Source organism: Chiloscyllium plagiosum, unplaced genomic scaffold (assembly GCF_037043375.1).
Source record: "Chiloscyllium plagiosum isolate Xiang-an unplaced genomic scaffold, Cpla_swu_hap1 HiC_scaffold_3, whole genome shotgun sequence".
Taxonomy (NCBI): Eukaryota; Metazoa; Chordata; class Chondrichthyes; order Orectolobiformes; family Hemiscylliidae; genus Chiloscyllium; species Chiloscyllium plagiosum.
In genome coordinates this window covers 72,921,454-72,941,666 of record NW_028270141.1, presented here as the reverse complement: position 1 = coordinate 72,941,666, position 20,213 = coordinate 72,921,454, and the positions used below count along the sequence as shown (strand labels likewise).

The following is a 20,213-nucleotide window of genomic DNA, read 5'->3' as shown; positions in this document are numbered from 1 at the left end:
TATCTGCCATAAGGATCCAAGTCTATGTTTCTTGAATACACTTCTTAGGGAAGAAAGGCTTAAGGTTGTACAGGGAAAATGTCAAGATGTGAAATAAAATTGGAAAAATAGGCCATGTGAAATGGTAAGGTTGAGGAGATCACCATGAAGGAGAAAGTGAGGACTGCAGATGCTGGAGATCAGAGCTGAAAATGTGTTGCTGGAAAAGCGCAGCAGGTCAGGCAGCATCCAAGGAGCAGGAGAATCGACGTTTCGGGCATGAGCCTTTCTTCAGTTTCCTGCTCCTTGGATGCTGCCTAACCTGCCCAGATCACCATGAATGTGGGCAGAGAGAAATTGAGAAAAATAGAAGAGTAATGATGAGAGGAAATGGTGGGTTGAATTGGTGGGTGAGAATAAATTGCTCAAGTAGATTGACACTTGACATTTACTTACAACACATTTTTCAACAGCTTTTGAAAAAAACACGGGATATTTCCCAAAGCCGGCTGTTACCTAGTATCTCCCCAGAGGAGGATAATGTTTGGCGTCATATCTGGATAGCACACGTATCTTCAATTGAAGCTGCACTTCCAAAATTTTCTGAAAGGTTTAATTTGCATGTTTTAATTATTTGTTTCAGTTTATTTTGCTGATTCTACTGTTTTTGGCCAATGAACCAGATGGCTTTTTTACAGATTAAATTAATTGTCTTTTTTTCTCCTCATTTCCTAATTCATATCAAGTTCTGTTCACCCACACCCCTGTGCTCACGGATCTACATTGACACATTGCTTAACCAGGAACCTATTTTAAAATTCTCCAAATTTGTCATTCAAATTAAAATTCTTCTTTGACCTCAACTGAAGACTCCACCATCCCGTTGTTTTACAGAACACTCAACTGTGTCTGACCCATTTCCAATAACTTTTGCCCTCACTCCTTCCCATACTTCCCAGAACACCTTGGAGTTTTCCTTGTCCTCACCTGCCACACATTCAAAGGACTGACGTGATCTATATGGACTTCAGTAAGGCATTCGACAAGGTTCCCCATGGGAGACTGGTTAGCAAGGTTAGATCTCAAGGAATACAGGGAGAACTAGCCATTTGCATACAGAACTGGCTCAAAGGTAGAAGACAGAGGGTGGTGGTGGAGGGTTGTTTTTCAGACTGGAGGCCTGTGACCAGTGGAGTGCCACAAGGATTGGTGCTGGGCCCTCTACTTTTTGTCATTTACATAAATGATTTGGATGCGAGCATAAGAGGCACAGTTAGTAAGTTTGCAGGTGACACCAAAATTGGAGGTGTAGCGGACAGCGAAGAGGGTTACCTCAGATTACAACAGGATCTGGACCAGATGGGCCAATGGGCTGAGAAGTGGCAAATGGAGTTTAATTCAGATAAATGCGAGGTGCTGCATTTTGGGAAAGCAAATCATAGCAGGACTTATATACTTAATGGTCAGGTTCTAGGGAGTGTTGCTGAACAAAGAGACCTTGGAGTGCAGGTTCATAGTTCCTTGAAAGTGGAGTCGCAGGTAGATAGGATAGTGAAGAAGGCGTTTGGTATGCTTTCCTTTATTGTAGTGTATTGAGTACAGGAGTTGAGAGGTCATGTTGCGGCTGTATAGGACATTAGCTAGGCCACTGTTGGAATATTGCGTGCAATTCAGGTCTCCTTCCTATCAGAAAGATGTTGTGAAACTTGAAAGGGTTCAGAAAAGATTTACAAGGATGTTGTCAGGGTTGGAGGATCTGAGCTACAGGGAGAGGTTGAACAGGCTGGGGCTGTTTTCCCTGGAGCGTTGGAGACTGAGGGGTGACCTTATAGAGGTTTACAAAATAATGAGGGGCATGGATAGGATAAATTGACAAAGACCTTTCTCTGGGGTCGGGGAATTCAGAACTAGAGGGCATAGGTTTAGGGTGAGAGGGGCAAGAGACCTCAGGGGCAATTTTTTCACGCAGAGGGTGGTGTGTTTGTGGAATGAGCTGCCAGAGGATGTGGTGGAGGCTGGTACAATTGCAACATTTAAGAGGCATTTGGATGGGTATATGAATAGGAAGGTTTGGAGGGATATGGGCTGGGTGCTGGCAGGTGGGACTAGATTGGGTTGGGATATCTGGTTGGCATGGACGGGTTGGACCAAAGGGTCTGTTTCCATGCTGTACATCTCTATGACTCTATGACTGCTATCTGCAATTTCCACCATCTCTAGCAGGATGCCATGACCAACCACATCTTTTCATCCCCTCCACTCTCAGCATTCTGCAGTAGCTGTTCATTCCGTGACACTATGGCCCACTTCTCCCATATCATTCCTAACACTTCCACACAATCCCTCCCCCCCCCCACCCCCGGCACCTTCCCATTCAAATGCAGAAACACTTGCTCATTCATCTTCTCCCCCTCATTGTCTAAGACCCCACTCACACCTTCCAGGTGAAGCAGTGTTTTATCTCTGTTCAATCTATTGTATTCACTGTTCATAATGCATTTTCATTTACATTGGTGAGACCAAACAGGGTGACCACTTTGCAAAACACCTCTCTTCCTGTCTGTAGGAATGCTCCCAACCTTCCAGTTGCTTTCCATTTGAATAAACCACCTTATTCTCCAGCTAGCATTTCTGTCCCAGGATTGCTGCAATGTTTCAATGAAACACAACACTAGCAAGAGAAATGACATCTCATTTTCTGTGGAGGCACTTTTTTTAGCCTCCAGGTATTTAATTCCACAGCTTCACAGCCTGATCTCATTGACAGTTCCTCCATTTTTATCTCCACAAGCTTCCCTTCTCAGACATTTCTGGTTTATATCTTATTTACTTTGCTCTCAGCTGACTTAACTCATCTTCACCCTCCCATACCTTAATTTGTACCTATTTTACATTTCTATTTCTGACCCCTTTCAGTTCTAAAGAAGAGTCACATTGGACTCGAAACACTATTTGTGTCTCTACGAATGCTGGCAGACCTGTTAAGTTTCTTCAGTTTTTCATGAGTTTGTTTAAAATTCTCATTTTTAAACTTCCTTAAGACCGTGCCTGTATTACTGTAACCCCCCCAGCCTTTCAAATCTCTGAAATTTCTGCCTATTTCCTAATCAGGCCTGAAAGTGTAAATCCTCGGTTACTGCAGAACCACACCTTGTACAACAGCCCCAGCCTTTGATGGTACTTGTGAACTCTTCCTCAACTTGCACCTTGATAATTTACAAAGATTTTTGAAGATCAATATTTCTATCTTGCTCCACCATTTAATCCTTTACATTTTCTAAAAAGTACTTCATTGTAAGAAACAGAGAGCAATTGTGATGTAAACATAATGAATTTAACTTTGCCTGTCTTGCTTTATTTTCATTGATAGATTAACATACATTTCAGCTCCTGAAGCACAATTTGGTGTCAGCTGGGGCAGTGCAGTAGAATTTATTGCTGCTGCTCATTTTCCCACAAACTTTAATCAAACTAATGTCTTCCAAGTGTACCTTCCTCAGCGAATGCTATTGGCACACGATAAAGCACCATCTATTCCTGACCTGAGTAAAAAGGAAAACTGGGCCTTGGTTGCACTTGACATCCTATATGAAGGAAACAAAATGACAGGTGGGTGATCCAGTTTTGCTGTGCTCAAAGCAACATTAAATATATTTTCCTTTACTGAACTTTTTTGTGAATACATCTTGTACAAACAGATGTAAGTTAGTATAGGCTGCGTCAAATTTTGTTAAAATACATGAATATGTTTCAGGAGAAATAACAGTAGATAATCTGATTAAAATGGTTCAATGATTTTTTAAAGCTGTAAATGAAGCACCAATCCTAATATGCATTTAGAACTGAAAGTCAGAAAATCCCTGCTGCAGACAACGTAAAACAATGTAATTGATCTGAAGATCTGAATGAATTGCTGAAAGTTGCTTGGTGTATTGAGAAATCGGACTCACTAGTGACACATAGACTTAGTCTTTTCATTGTGCAGAATGAAAAATCATCGTTATTAATACATTTATTGAAAAATTTTAAATAATTCTTTATAACATTTTTGTAACTATTGCTTGACCAGACAGAATACAGCCAAGCGTGGATGGTCCTAATGATTTAATATTCCACCATTTTTTAAAAAATCTATATGAAAATGAAGTTACATTCTAGAAAATGACAGTTTTAAGAAGAAACATAAGAGATTACATCTTTAAAGCACTGGTAAAGAATAATAAGGCAGTTCTTTTCTCCTCCATTTTCATTTCAGGCAATCTAGTGATTTGTGAAATATCAACTCTTCTCCCAGGTTCAGACACTGTTTTAAGTTTGCAATCTGCAGTCTTTGTTCAAGAAACGTTGTATAATTGACTTTACACAAAGTCCAAAATGATATTTTGTTTATTTTATATGTTGATAGAGAAAAACATTACAATCACATTTTCAAAAAATAATAATTTGAATAAATAATAAAGAATAAATAACAATTTGTTTCTTGGACAAATTAGATCCTCAAAATCATTGTGAAAGTTATGCAGCTGAAACTTCAAATGGCTTCTTCTAGTGTTGTAGTGCCCCTCAGTGGTCATTTGAATCGGAATAAAGAAATGAAGCTGGCTTCTAAATGAACTTGCTGCTTTTCAGTACTCAATTGTTCCTTTCTTCTTATGTTCACAACATCTTAAAAACTATCAAAATGCTGAATAACTATGTTTGATTCATTGTCATATTTGATCCATATCAACTAAACATAGCATGGAAAGAGCTCCTTTGGCCCACTAAGTTCATTCTGATCATCAAGTAGTCCCATTTTCCAGCACTGGACCTGTGGCCCTGCATGCTGTGATGTGTCAAGTGCTCATCTGAACACTTCTCAAATTTTTGTGCATGTTCTTGCCGCTATAATCCTTACAGAAACCACCAACTATCTGGGTGAAAAACCTCAAATCCCCTCTAAACTCCTTGCCCATTCTCTTAAAATTCTGTCCCTGCTTATTGACCCCTTTAATAACAGGAAAAGTTTCTAAGTACACCTGTCATAATTTTGTACACCTTAATCAGGTCCCCTCTCAGCCTTCTCTACTCTAAGGAAAACAACACGAGCCTATAGATTGCTCTGGCCCAGACAATCTCCTGGTGAATCTCCTCTACATCCTCTCGAGTGCAGTCGCATCCTTCTGATTGTGTGATGACCAGAATTGTATACAGATGCCACTGTGTACTTGCATATTATAAAGTGCCTAGCACCAAAATGTTTTCAAAAGGAGAGAGAAAAATCAACTTACTCATTAACTAGCAATTAGCCTTCTACTTTATATTGATGTAACTACCATCAGTTTTTACAAGTACTGTTCAGCTTCCTATTGGGATTAGCTGCTGCTCTGACTAGTTCACTATCTCACATTTACTCCCGCTGGTTTTATGGCCTCGAATTCTGCTCTTTCTGCTTTGTCACAGGGCCTGGTCTTCACAATGATGCTGACTGCCCATCATGGAGCCTCTTCTCCCAAATCTTTTAATTACAGGAAGCACTGTTTAATGTTGTGCTTTACTTCACACATACCATCCTCTATTACCTTTGAATTAATTCAGGACAGTTGTTAACAAAGAATCCAAAACACATTTTAATTCATGTTATACTTATTACAACATACTAAAGAACACAATCAATTCTTCCAATTAAACTCGTAGAGATATTTTTGTGTTCCTTCATTCAACTGAATCAACATCAGTGCCGAGAATGGATCAATTTTTTACTTTGCATATTTGTGATACGTATTCATTCTTAGTTCTTTGAGATCCACAGCGTTTGCATTCTGACAGCTTACATTAAAAATTCAGTTTTATGACAGGACCAATTTTCACCCATTTAGCATCAACTGCAAAATGAAAATGTATCTACTCCTCAAACATTAACTTCCAATGTACACAAATTACTTACAGTACAGTAGGACTCCTTACAGTTGAGTTTTACACAACATTATAATAACTTGTTAGAATGTTTTGTCGGTTTTATTTCTGGAGCCATCAACACCCAATCTCTTTCTGAAATAGTTGACAACACATATTTACCAATGCATTTGATCCTTTAGTTCCAAATTCAGAAGAGTACCAACTACTGAAACTACGTGATTTTTGAAAATTCTTCTAGCAGTATCTTTATAGTCTCTCAGCAAATGCCAGGCTAAATTATGATCATATGAATTAGGAGCAGGAGTAGGCCAATTGGCCCCTGAAGCCTACTCCACCATTTTAAGAGTTGGTAGCTGCTTTCCTATACACCACTGTAACCTTTGAATCATTTATCAGTCAAGGAGCTATCTGACTCAGTATTAAAAATATCAAAATGATCCTGTTTCCACTGTTCTCTTGGCAAGGGAATTCCACAGACAAACAACTGGCCGACAGAGAAAAAAAAACCCATCTCCATCTTAAAAGAAGACCTCCAATTTATCAGCTGCATTCCCTTTTTATTAGTGTCTATTATAAGTGGATATATTCTTTCAGTATTCAAACTATCCATACTCTTCAGGATCATCCATATTTTAATTGTGGGTGTTTCTGCAATTCAGTCAGTCACACTCAGGGCTGAGATGAAAATTAATTTGCAAAGAATGCTTAGAAGTGACAAAGAGGAAAGAGTTTCATGAAGTCCTACAATTAGAGCAATATTTCAATGAGGCACTATATAGATTTCTTTCTGTTGGGTAAAACTAATGACTATCTTTAGATGATATTGTACTGCTTGATATGTAATTAACATTTATATTAAACTATTATTTTTGTCTTAGTAAGATTGCATTTCATTGCTTTCTTTATATAAAATTAAGTTTTAAAAGTTAAACATGTTCTTTCTATTCAGATGGCAGATTATTGAAGTTCTGGAGGAGAGCAATGTGCTCAGAAAGAGGGAGAGAGGAAGGTCGAAATTTGTTGGAAAATATTGTTTCAAACCCTGACCTCATTTTACCTGGAATACGTAAAATTCTTGTGGAGTTTATTAAGAATTATAACTGTTCTATAACTGATGCTTAAGCTTGTTTGATTCTTTGTGGAGATGAAACTTGCAATAAAGAGCAAATATGTTATAACAGAATTTTTTTGCAATCAGGATTTCAAAATATTTAATTGACAAGAAACTTTTACTCAAACCTAAAATTAAAGAGAAACCTCTCAGGCTAATTCTTCAATGAACTCAAATGACACCCAGACCTCAGTGACTTTGCCTTAATTGCAATAGGGTTGTGTCATATGCCACGCTTAACAGTATTGGCTGCACCCTTTAAGAAAGGAAAAAGTGTATATGATAAAGCTGCTTTAAAGGGATCAACAACTTTTGGGCAGGAAATTGGGGTAGAATTTCTATTCACAGACCATCTAATGAGGAGTGTTAATTAGTGGTCAAATCTGTATCCCTTGTAAATACATTGTTAATTAGTGCTGCTGTGCTGTGCTATCATGGCAGCAATATCCCATGAACAGGCAGCAGGTTGGCATTGTGGTATTAAGCGGTAGGTGGGAGAATAGGAAAGACAGCTTGGTGTGTAAAAGGGTCTAACAGGAATAGGAAGAGAGCACTAGATATTCTCTTTCTCCCAAGTGAAATGGTATAGGTACCTGGTTAGAGTATGGAGGGTTCCTACTGTGTGACAGTGAACCAGGTATTTAGGGTCAAGGGCAATCATCTCAGGAAGGGTTAAAAAGGATTTGATTGTTATTTTTCCTCATTTGCATTTCTATAAACAATAATCACAAAAGGATGGGATGAGGAGCTTGGTGTTAAACATGGCCTTCATAAAATGAGATGGCCTGGTTTTGATCACCTGGCTCAGTGTTTCAGAGACATTTTGCGGGTTTTCTTTCCCTTTCTTAGTCTTTGATTTTTCAGTTTTGTTTGCCTATCCCAGGAGATCCATGGCCACCAGGGCAGAGAGGAAATTATTCATGATGATCACCAGCATCAGTGTGAAACAGACTTGACAGTCTTTTCCCTGCCCTTGAGATTTGCATGTCTTTAAGTCTCGAAGATTAACAACTTTCTGCAGCAAGGGCAGTTGCAGGCCAACCCTTCTTTTATCCAGAGGACAAGAAACAGACCTTTGCTGCCAATGGAAACCAATCCTTTTTAAGACAGACAACACTAATTCTGTTTTGAGGACAATGTGAGGATTACCTCAGTATTCCATCAAATAAGGATTTACACCTTATGTCATTCCTCTGAGTTGAACCAGCGGCTGGGGCTTGGGTAACTTCAGTTCACAAGCCGCTGTTTTTATGTGTGAGCAACCTCTGGCCAACAAGCTAGTACAAGAAATTTGGGTTCAGAGATCTCAGATGTTCATTTGCACTAACCTTAACTATTGGGTTCACTTCAGGTAGTATTCTAAACAGTTTTAGAGTCATAGAGATGTACAGCACAGAAACAGATCCTTCGGTCCAACGCGTCCATGCCAACCAGATATCCCAACCTAATCTAGTCCCATTTTCCAGCACTTGGCCCATATCCCTCCAAACCCTTCCTATTCATATACCCATCCAGATGCCTTTTAAATGTTGCCAGCCTCCACCACTTCCTCTGGCAGCTCATTCCATATACGCACCACCCTCTGCGTGAAAAGGTTGCCCCTTAGGTCCCTTTTATATCTTTGCCCTCTCACCCTAAACCTATGCCCTCTAGTTCTGGACTCCCCGACCTCAGGGAAAAAACTTTGTCTATTTACCCTATCCATGCCCCTCAGGATTTTATAAACCTCTATAAGGTCACCCTTCAGCTTCCGACGCTCCAGGGAAAACAATGCCAGCCTATTCAGCCTTCCCTATAACTCAGATCCTCCAACCCTGGCAACATTCCTTGTAAATCTTTTCTGAATCCTTTCAAGTTTCACAACGTCCTTCTGATAGGAAGGAAACCAGAATTGCACACAATATTCCAAAAGTGGCCTAACCAACTTCCTGTACAGCTGCAACATGACTTCCCAACTCCTATACTCAATGATCTGACAACACAGGAAAGCAAACCAAATGCCTTCTTCACTATCCTATCTACCTGTGACTCCGCTTTCAAGAGCTATGAACTTGCACTCTAAGGTCTCTCTGTTCAGCAAAACTCCTTAGCATGTTACCATTAAGTGTATAAGTCCTTCCAAGATTTGTTTTCCCAAAATGCAGCACCTCACATTTATCTAAATTAAACTCCATCTGCCACTCCTCAGCCCATTCGCCCATCTATTAAGGAAATGGCTGCATTTGGTCTGGCACACACTGCAGAGGGCACATTTCCCACATATTAGAGCTGCAGTTCTTGTTTTAATGATATAGCACACATACCAATCTGTTTGATATACTATGTGTCATCTCCAACAATTGGCTTTATCTAAAGCCACTGCATTTATTATGTTTAATATTCAACTATAGCCTTTAATTAATGCTTGGAACCTCAATGCAGATCCTTACCATAGGGAACCCAGGTGTAGGAGAAAGTGACCAGGAAATCAACCACCTTCACTCTCAGGTTCACCTGTGCAGAACCCAGGGTGGTTATAAACAGGGCATATTGAGGGAAGTAACAGCAGCAGCAAGACACTCTCTTCGTCCTCCTAGCTGTCTTCAGTGTAGAGTATGGGAAATTATACTTTTACTCTGACTATAGTGAACATGTATCAAAGGAGCCATGTCATCGTGTTGTCAGATCACATGAAGTTGGAGCCTTGGTCTGCAGGATCTATGTAAGATATCCTTTCTTTATCATCCTCTGATATAGTTACATGCACAAAAATCTGTTTGTTTTCATTCACTCGAATGTAAATCTCACATTATTATACCCAGAACCCAAACAGCAACAGAGTAGCCCAGCAGCAGTTGCCTGTTTATTGACATGGCTTGAGTGTGCAAATACACATTTGGTCACAAGCTGTCATAATGGAAATGCACTTTATCTTGATCACACAGTTCCCTGCTCCTCTGTAGAGGGCGCTGCAGTACAAAACTCTCAAAATCTATGGGAATGATATAAAGGTTCCAGAAACAAGTGGTTCGACTCAGCAGTCCCTATCTGCATTTATTGTTTATTCAAGCTTTCCTCAACTAGCTATATTAACCTAACACTTTATTTCTTTCTCCCTCAAATGATTATCTAGTTTCTCCATTAATGTGCCTATACCATTCATGCCAACTACTGCCTGTTCTCAGAACATGCTGGGTAGACATTTCTTCATAAATTCCTATTTGTTTAATTAGTAAATAATTTACATTGATACTTCGAGCTTCTTCAAAAGTGGAAACACCCACATTGTATCATAATTTTATTGACATCTCTGCCCCTCAGCGTCTTTTCATGGGAAAACAAATCAAAGCTATTAATTTTTTTTTGAAAAATGTATTTTGTTCATAACATTTATAAAGATACATTACATAACTTTTCAAATTTAACATTCAATAAAGTGCAATGCAGATTATTTTCCTTCAATACAGTGCAAAAGCACCTCACTTGCCATTACAGATTATATTTACACCGCATATTTACATTTCATGTTCAGTATTCTTTGGTGCATACTCTCTGTTTGAAGTGTTACATTTATGCAGGTGTACTTTTGGATTGCTGTGGGCATCTGGCCTTGACCTCTGCTGTAACCTGCTTTCACTTTGGTTTGTAGCGGACACTAACCACACTGCACGAGGTCCCCACTTTACATTGTTGCGCTGATGTTTTGACTTAATATTATTTTGTTTTCAGGACCTATTTCTACAAATAAAATTTCCACTTGTTTTAGTATCATTTCAGTTATTGTCCATGTTACACTTTATCATAATGTATGACGTATACACATCATTGCGTGTCATGTCCCTATGCAGCCAGCCCCCTACCTTATCCCTGGAACCCCACATTTCCCATGGCTCATCTACCTAGCCTATATATCCCTGGACACATTGGACAATTTAGCAAGGCCAATCCGCCGAAACTGGACTGTGGGAGGAAATCAGAGAACCCAGAGGAAATCCACGCAGACACAGGAGAACATGCAAACCCCACAGAGACAGTCCCCTGAGGATGGAATCGAACTCTGTCCCTGGCACTGAGAGGCAGCAGTGCTAACCATTGAGCCACCTTGCTGCTCGTCATCACATGTTCACTATCCTTAATTATGCATCATTGTACATCAGAGTCATGACAGTAATATTAATCCTGATGGGAGAAAGTTGTTTGCAATCAAAGCAATGTTGATGTTGTAAAACAAAAATTTTGATGGGAAAGACCTGTACAGTATCCAAAGGTTTTTATTTGCAAACGAGAAACCAAGGCTGTTCCTCTCTGTATTAAGTTAGTTGATGCAAACTTCTGGAGTTTCAAAAATGCCTGCTGTGGGTGAGACACAGGAGGCATACAGGTTTATGGGTTATTTGCTTCTGTACACAGGTACGGTAAAATTGTTTTTCCTTTACTCAATTTATTGCATTGTTACCCGTGACCTGAGGAACACTCAGGATATGGATTGTAGTTCCTCTGTGTGTCATCTTACTCAAGTACTGGGGGTCAGTTACTCAGTTGGCTGGATGGCAGGCTTACAATGCAGCATGATATCAACAGTATGAGTTCAATTCCTGCATCGACTATCAAGGACTCTCCTTCTCAACCTCTACCCTCGCCTGAGGCATGGTGCCTCTCAGGTTAAATCATCGTCTTTCTCTCTTTCTGAGAGAGTAGCCCAAGGACTGTTAAGGCTACAGAGACTTTACCAACTGCCTCACTACCTCGTGTGAGTTGCCTTCTGCAAGCACAAAGGCAAAATGCCAGTGATGGGGTATTTTGATAATTGACCTGCTATAACTGAATAGCTGGAAGCATGCAGAGCTATGGCAGGTGGGTTCTGTGGTTGACCTGTATGATTGATATGTGAAGGTGAGATGTAGTGTCAGAATATACAAGCTAAGTGTTGACTATCAGGAACTGCTGAATGAATTTCCCAAAGACAGGAATTATGTCAACAGTGTGTGTGTCACAGGTTTAGCCTCACACCTTCCTATGATAGATTAAATGTTCTAATACATTTGCTACCATGAATATTCATTAGTGTAATAAATTAGGCTTTTAATTTTTATTTTGTTAAATTAGGTTCTACCTCGAAGTTAATAGCATTGACACATCAGTATCTCATGCAACCCAGTTCACCACTCAAATTTGTGCTGTTGTTTCTGAGATGAGCAGTTGTCTATATTGAACTCTGTGGCACAAGAGGCGTTTGGGGGTGGAGGGGATGGAATGTGTGACAAGTTTGGCATTTAGTTCAGAGTAGGCAAACGAGACAAGGGATGGAGGACAGAGGAATGTGTTCAGGTGCTGGCAGGAGGATGGAAGGCCCAGGTGTGGTGGTTGTATGTGGGGTGAGTACTTCCAGGCAGAGACGGTGAATGAGAGACCTAATTGGTGAGTCTGGTGCTGTCAATGTAAGGGCTGTTTGGTTCCCTTTGAGGGCACTTTGTGGTAGATGGAACAATCATGGGGGGGGGGGGGGGGGGGGGGGGGAGTTGGATCCAGCAGTGAGGAAATCCAGCATTGGGTATTCATAGTTCTCATAACACAACAGAAGGACATTTGATGTGCAGTTCTGGGTGTGAAAAGAATCGTCAGACTCCCTGATCATTATTTCTATGGAAGAAAACCATGGGCATGCATTCCCTCATCCCTATGTCTACCCTCTTTAACACTTTGCAACTATCAGTCTCATTCACTCAATATTCCTGCATCAATGTGAGCCGCAAAGGATGAGAGGAAGAAGAGCTCTTGTCTATTAACAACAGAGTGCAATGGCAACAGCAGGTATCACTAGAAGAGGAGGTAGAGCTGGATGCAGTCATCCAGGATAGATCTTTTCTAAGAAGGACATAGTCCTGTCAACACATCCTGAGGACAAGAACCAACTATCTCCAGAGATGTCAAAGAGTTGATGCCATCGATGACTGATTAGGTCCTGGGAGTATTAACCGAGCAATGTCAGATTGTCCATTAAGACCTGCTGCCTCACGAATTTGGGAGAACCCCATGCTGGTATCTCGTAAGATTACTGTGTAGCTTAATTCTTACCCACAGCTGTGGTATGCAGGTGACTTCTCACAGGCTGTCATACATTGGCATATAACGGAGGTGACCAATGCTCTATTTTGTTGCGTCACATGCATCATCCATGTTTCCATTGAGGAAGACAGTTGGCAGCAGTATCAGCCACGTTCAGTGCTAGCGCTTGGTTCCATGAGTGAAAGAGGTTATCAACTGCATTCCTGTGGCCCTTAAGAGCTTCTCAGAAACAACAAGTGTTTTTGTGATTCACAAAGGCTTTCACTCCTTGGATATCGAACTGGCATGCAACTACAGGCTTAGAATATTGCAGGTATGCGCTCATCCCCAAGGGAGCTGTTGTAATACATGCATCTTTGCTCACCTCCAGCTCTCAGAGATTTCCAAAGCTGCAGGCCAGTGACAATGATGAGGGCTGTCTCCCCTACACTGACTCCAGTGAGACGGACAAATGCTGCAGGTGAGCACATGTATCCACCAGAGCCATTGTTGAGCACATTAACCTTTTAGAAAAGGGCTTCTTGTGCTTTGGCTAGTCTGAAAGAACTTTGTCATAAGCAGTCGAGAGGATGTCATGAATAAATTTGACTGTGGCATGGACACATAGTACAAGGAACATCAACACTCCTCAGATGACAATCATTTTTGGGGCTTGAGGAGGAGGTATTGAATACAAATGAACCTTCATTGGAAGCCAGGACAATCTGATCTATAAAGGTTCAACCAATAAAGTATCCCACCATAAGATCTCCATTGTAACCCTGCAATGGATAGGGGTCAGGTCAAGCTACCACAGAAACAAGATTTTACTTAAACCTTCAGGAATTGTTGAGGTTTGGAAGCTGCTATACATCTTTCCCTGCGACAGCAAAACACTTGAGTTCTCTCTCTGAGTTTTCTCTTGATGTTCTTTCCTCTGGGACTGGAAAATTGCATGTGAGACAATTTATTTTTACTGAATTTGCTTTTGCCAAAAATGTGTTTATGGAATGTTACTATATTGGAACAGTTGCTGTTTACTAGTTAAATAATCTACTATTCCGTTAAGTTTTCCAGTAGAGCTGTTGTTCCAATTCTTATTTCTTTTGTTTGTATTTTTATTGTAGGTGTAAGAACAAAGGGTGTTTTGCTTCAAGCCTGGTAGTTTGACAAATTGAATTACACATGGAACACAATGTGTTATACTTGCCTTTAGAAACAAGAAAAAGTTGGGGTCTAGGCTATCTTCTTAATATATTTTGAAGGGTTTGGTCTGGTCTGCTTGTCTCGCATGATAAAGTGCACAATTAGTGACGCATCAAGTGATATTGTCTGTTTTCATACCCAGTACACACGTGGACTGGTTAGTCACAAATCACATCCAAGCACCCAATAAAACCAAATTTCCAAATGCTTTGGCATCAATTGCATGTGGGAATAAGGATAATCACATGCAAACACTCTTCTGGTGCAGCTACGCACTCACACCAACACATTACTGATGACCCCAGGAGAGATTCTTGTTGGGAAGTGCGATATTTGTACTTAGTGGTACTTAATGGTCCTCAGAGATCATTATCCAGGCCACAATAGCCAGCTGGGAGAACTTTCTGATACAATCAAAGAGCAGCTTTCCCTGATTCCCTTTAGGAAGTTCTGTAAAAGACATCTCTGAACCATGGGACAGCTCAATGTAAATGCTTGACATATGATTGGGAATCTCCGCGCGGAAAAATCTTTTCATCTGCAGTGTCCTAGCAGTGATGCACAACCTTCCTACAGCAGCAGGATCATTAATAGCCCACTCATAGCTGCTGCATTGTCAGCTAGTGGCAGCTTTCTCCTGCGAAAAGCTTCCCCTCCACAGAAATCCATGTGTTTGAAACAGCAATTATTTCCCATGCAAACTGCTAACCCTTCCCAGAGTCATACAGCATAGAAACAGATTCTTTGGTCCAACTAGTCAATGCTGAACATAATCCCAAATTGGTCCCACCTACTTGCTCCTGGCTCTTTTTCCTCCAAGACTTCCCTGTTCACATACTTAGCTAAAATTGTCTTTTAAATGTTGTAGTTGTGCCCAAATCCATCACTTCCTTAGGAAGATCATCCCACATGCAAACCTCTGTGTAAAAAAAGTTGCCCGTCTTTTTTAAACCTCTTTCCTCTTACCTTAAAAATATGCCCTAGCCTTGAAATATCCCAACCTAGGGAAAAGACACCTACCTTTCACCTTATCTTTGCCTCTCATTAGTTTATAAACAGCTATAATGTAATCTCTCAACCTCCTATGTTCCAATGAAAAAAGTCCCAGCCTTTCTTGATGATTCAAACCTTCCATACTTGGCAACATCCTGGTAAATCGCTTCTGATCCCTCCCTTGCTTAATAATATCTCACCTATAATTTTAATTGTAATCATGCAGAAAATGGGAAAGGACAGAAGGTCAGACATAGTGCACACTTCCAGTTGTACTGTTGAGAATGACATGCCACTGACACTACTCAGCATGACCACATGTATGAGTGATATCATTTAAAAAATACTTAACTTTTATCCCTGCAGCCAGGTTTGTGGAGCCATGCTCTGTGTTCTGATCCTCACATATGCAGGGATTGTTCTTGAAGATTTCCTGCACTTACTAAACCCACCCCAGCACCACCACCTCACCCTGATCCCTCATCCTTGCCAGAAACTTGAGCTCCCTCCTGGCCTCAAGTTCTTCACGGTACACCATGAAATTGGGACATTGAGTCTATTGAACAAATTCTCGGTAGTCAGACCTTGAGCATTAACAGACTTTATTACATGGCCATGGGGAAAATGTCATGCCTCACAGCGAGAGAATGTTACAGCTTATATAGTATCTTAAGCAGGGACTGATCGTTAGTCACAAAGTCATGGGGTTGTTGATGTCACCAGTCAGCACAGGTTGTGGTCACAGATGTTTCCTTATCAAGCAGGGCTGGAGGGATAACAAACACTCAGTGTTTGCACCAGATCCTGCAAGAATCAGGAAGACTAGCGACACAAGCATCAGAAATCAGGAAGGTAAGTGACACAATGAGGCATACATCGTTATGAAAGCAGAACTAGACTGGAATTCAGGGAAAACACTGATTCTCAAGTCATCACAAGGTTATCTTTTGAAAACAGCTAAGGCAGCACTTCTCTGAGCAGGCATGTCAGCAGTTATAGTTTGGTCCTGTAAAACCAGTTTATGTGACAAAATGGTTGTTAATTCTAGGGGGCCCAAATTCTCCTCCACAATCCATCCTCTTTGATCATAAGATCAAATGAGTAACTCAGAAAAGCAGGTCAGGAGGTTCCACAAATGGGGGAACATAACCAGAGCCCAGTGGGTTGTCTGTTGGTGAGGGTTCAGAATCATAAAAATAAGCCTTGAGCTCTGTAGTGGAGGATCTCGAGGGCAGAAAGGCCTGGGGCTCCATATCAGGGGAGGAGTGTTCCTTAGGGGGCATCCTGACCAACTGCATAGTCAAGGGTTTAGAGAGGGGTGCGGCTAGGGTGGCTACTGGGCATCTTATTTGCTGCATTGGCTGGTTATTATTGTCGTTATAATCATTGTGTGTTGTATTGCCATTTCTTGTTTAAATACCAACTGTAACATTCGCCTCCACAGACTGTCACAGCATCATAGAATCTCTACAGTGTGGAATTCAGCCAGCTGAGTCGATACCAACCCTCCGAAGACAATCCCACACACACACACACACAATCCCCACCCCCTTACTATATCCTTGTAATCTTGCATTTCCCATGGCACATCCCTGGACACTATGGGCAATTTAGCATGACCAACCCCCTAACCTGTATGTTTTCTTTGTAATGTCACACCTTGTCGATCAAAGGAAGAAGATGCTATTATCCAGCAGCTTGCAATGTGTTTATAGTGATTGGAATGAGATTGGCAAGATGGATCTCACTGAGTAGGATATCCCTGATTGGGGCTGTTAACCTGGGCAATCAGGGAGTCCTGGCTGACCGATATAAACAAGAGTGTCAGGGATTCTCTTCACTCTAGGGGCTGGCTCTCGATAAAGGATGCCTTGGGTGAGTTATTTCAGTATTGTTGCTGCTTCCCTTTTAAAGGGACAACACTGTGATATAAGGAGACATGGTTTCTTGCTAATGCTGCTCATTCCTGTTTAAAAAATCATCGAATCATTAAATGGTTACAGAGCAGGAGAAAGTCATTCTACCTGTTGCATACAATTCTGATCTGTTACAGCAACCTAAGGAATCAGTGGGTAAACAAAATTTCCACCTGTTTCCAACTAACATGGACATACCACACATTACAATCACAGCATTCAAAGTCAGAGGGAATGCATTTTGCACTTTATGTGCCTGTTTAAAATGGTACTAGAACATCATCTGATGCCGGTAAATGGACAATCCTTTCTATTTCAGTGTTAGGCACCCTTGTGGTGCAATGGTATTCTTTCCTACTGCTGAACCAGAAGGACCAGGTTCAAGTCCCACTTGATCCAGAGGTGTCTGAACAAGTTAATTAAAAATATCCATCTCTCCTGTGAATTCTAACCGTGAGAACCCTTGGTCCGATGAGCATTGAAATAATTAAGCAATAACAATCTCATTTTGCCAAGGCAGCTCACAAATCTCAACTAAAGGTTGACTCAGCTGGTTAGGGCTCTCAATCATTTGTTTCCATATTTCAAATACATAATTTGTTTATCTGAGTTTTTTTCCCTCTTATTAGAAATTTTCCACTCAGATACTAACTGTTTCTGGGACTGTGTATTCAGGCTGCTAAAGTTTGTTGTCATTTTTCTATGCTTTTGGACAGAAGTTCAAGATTAAATATGGAGTGTATGTGCATGCTCCAGAACACTTAGGCATTGTACGTTGCTGTGACAACATGCATACTGTGACCTTGAGTTAAGGATAGTGATGGTAAATAATCAACATTTTTGACCATGTTATGAACACTCCTACTTGACCATTAGCTTCTGACTCACATGCAGAGGCTGCCCAGAATCACAAGAATTCTGGATCTGGAGTAACTGCCAAGAACTCTAACAATCTGTAACTAAAATTGCTCTGAAATAATGGTGTTTATAAATAATTCCTCTCAGTAAGTTGGATACTATTGTCTGTTATAATAAATGGGAGTATTGTCCATGTTTTATATTTATTTGACTTAGTCAAGAGCCAGTCTCCAACTGTGCTACACTCATGCCATTTTTGTCCTAATTCTGTTGGATCTTTCTGTCACTTGCACACCTTTTTTCGGGCCCCAATACCACATACTAACTGCAGCAAATGGGCATGTAACACGAGGAAATGTTCGGCTATTTTGAGGTGCCTACATTCACTCTTATGGCCTGTGATCAAATTCCAAGTTCTATCCTTGAAGAAATATTAAAAAGGCATTTTTTCCCCTTTTAAATCTAATGCTACATTTTACATTGCATTTTCTTATGGTTACATAATTGGGTACTAAATTATATGTCTCTTATAAATGATAGGGTAGAATACAATACAATCTGTCTGACAGATCCATCAGTAGAACTTGATGCCCTCTGTGACATTCTAAGCACTGACCTCAGCCATGTGCAATATTAAGTGTTGCAGTGCTTACATGTTTACGACTTGCTCAAGGACAAAAACTGAATGTCTAGACCCCTAAGAGTCTGCATTTGCTTATACTATTTTAGAAACAGATGATATAAGAATTCTGTATAATTAAGTGGCCTAATATTTTACCATCTACATCTATAATAAACATTCACATCTCAGAAATACAGAAGCAAAAATGACAACACAAAGAAGTTCTCATTTCCATATAGCGCACTAAATAAAATTATAGGTCTCTGTAGCAGCATCAGATTGGTATGGAAGGTTTGCAATTTTGATTTTGTGTAGTAAAATTACAGTATTTTAGTTTGTCACTCTTCACCTCTCCTGCAGGCTACCATTTTTTCTGCCACTAGGCATCTGTTAATGGTGCTTCTGACTCAGAATAAAGAAATGATGGGACTTGCTATTTAGAGGAAGCAGTGGGCACATATAGTCAATGCCCACCAACCCAATTCCTTTCAGAAGACCACATATCATTGTGAGACTGAAGTAGTCAATTCTGATGGCGATCAGCTGCAATTACTTATTTTGGAGCTGTGACTACCCCAGCCAACTTTTATCTGGGAAACATAATTAATAGATGAAGCAATTGTGGGTCACATCACCCTATCAAATTAGGTCTTGAAGTTGCCCTGACCATTTAAGTGATTCCATCTCTTAGTTGGACTGAGTCAGCAGATAAGCCTGTAGATGGATGAGAGTTCTATTCCACCAACTTTCAATTAGTGGATTGTGTCCTGTACAATTTTCCGACCATCACCTTGGATGCACCACAGGGGTTGCTCAGGGTAATGTCCTAGGCTTAATGATTTTCAATGATTTCATCAACCTTCCCTGCACTATTAGGTCACAAGTGAGGATGTTCACTGAAGAGTGCACAGTATTTAGTTGCCATAGCAACCCCTTAGGTAATCAAGCAATCCATGCCTGATTGCAGCATCCAGACTTCAGCTGTTAAGTTGCAAGTAACAAGTGCCGAGCAATGGTCATTTTCAATCTAAACATCTTCTTATGACATTCAACAGCAGAACTTCCATTGTAAATCCCAACAATAACCACTTAGTTATTGAGCAGAAGCTCAAACAAATCAATTCTGTTGCCAGAACGGGTAATCCGTTATGATTAATTTACCTCCTTGCTCATCAATACCTTTGTGACATTTACAAAACACTTGAGAAATTCAACACCATTCAGGACAAAACCATTGGCATCCAATCCACCAATTTAAACATTCACTCCCTCCTCCACTATTGCAATGTAAACCATCTACAAGATGCACTGCAACACCACTAATCCCTTTAATAATACTTTCCAAACCTGTGACTTCTACTGGCTAGAAGTACAAAAGAAGCACATGCATGGGAATACTATCGCCTACAAATCTGTCTTCGACCAAACGCAGTCCCAATTTGGATACATATTGCTATTCCTTCATTACAAGTGTGTCAAAATCCTGGTAGAATTGTGCGAGCAATTTCACCTCATGAACTGTAGAAGCTCGAGAAAATGCTTCATGTTTTCAAGACATGGAAAATAACTACTGTAATTATCAATGGCACCCATATGAATGAATGGA

The 20,213-nt window shown here is 40.4% G+C and overlaps 1 protein-coding gene across 1 annotated transcript in view; it reads left to right on the top strand.

The window, feature by feature from the left end:
- The window catches only part of leg1.1 (liver-enriched gene 1, tandem duplicate 1), a 31,382-nt gene extending 24,322 nt beyond the window's left edge, over positions 1 to 7,060 (top strand). Inside the window, exons 4-6 of the mRNA XM_043675037.2 lie at positions 453 to 589; positions 3,350 to 3,588; positions 6,827 to 7,060. Of these exons, the coding sequence (XP_043530972.2) occupies positions 453 to 589; positions 3,350 to 3,588; positions 6,827 to 6,999 (549 nt within the window). The 3' untranslated portion in view covers positions 7,000 to 7,060. The remainder of the gene's footprint in view (positions 1 to 452; positions 590 to 3,349; positions 3,589 to 6,826) is intronic.
- Positions 7,061 to 20,213: the final 13,153 nt, after the last annotated feature.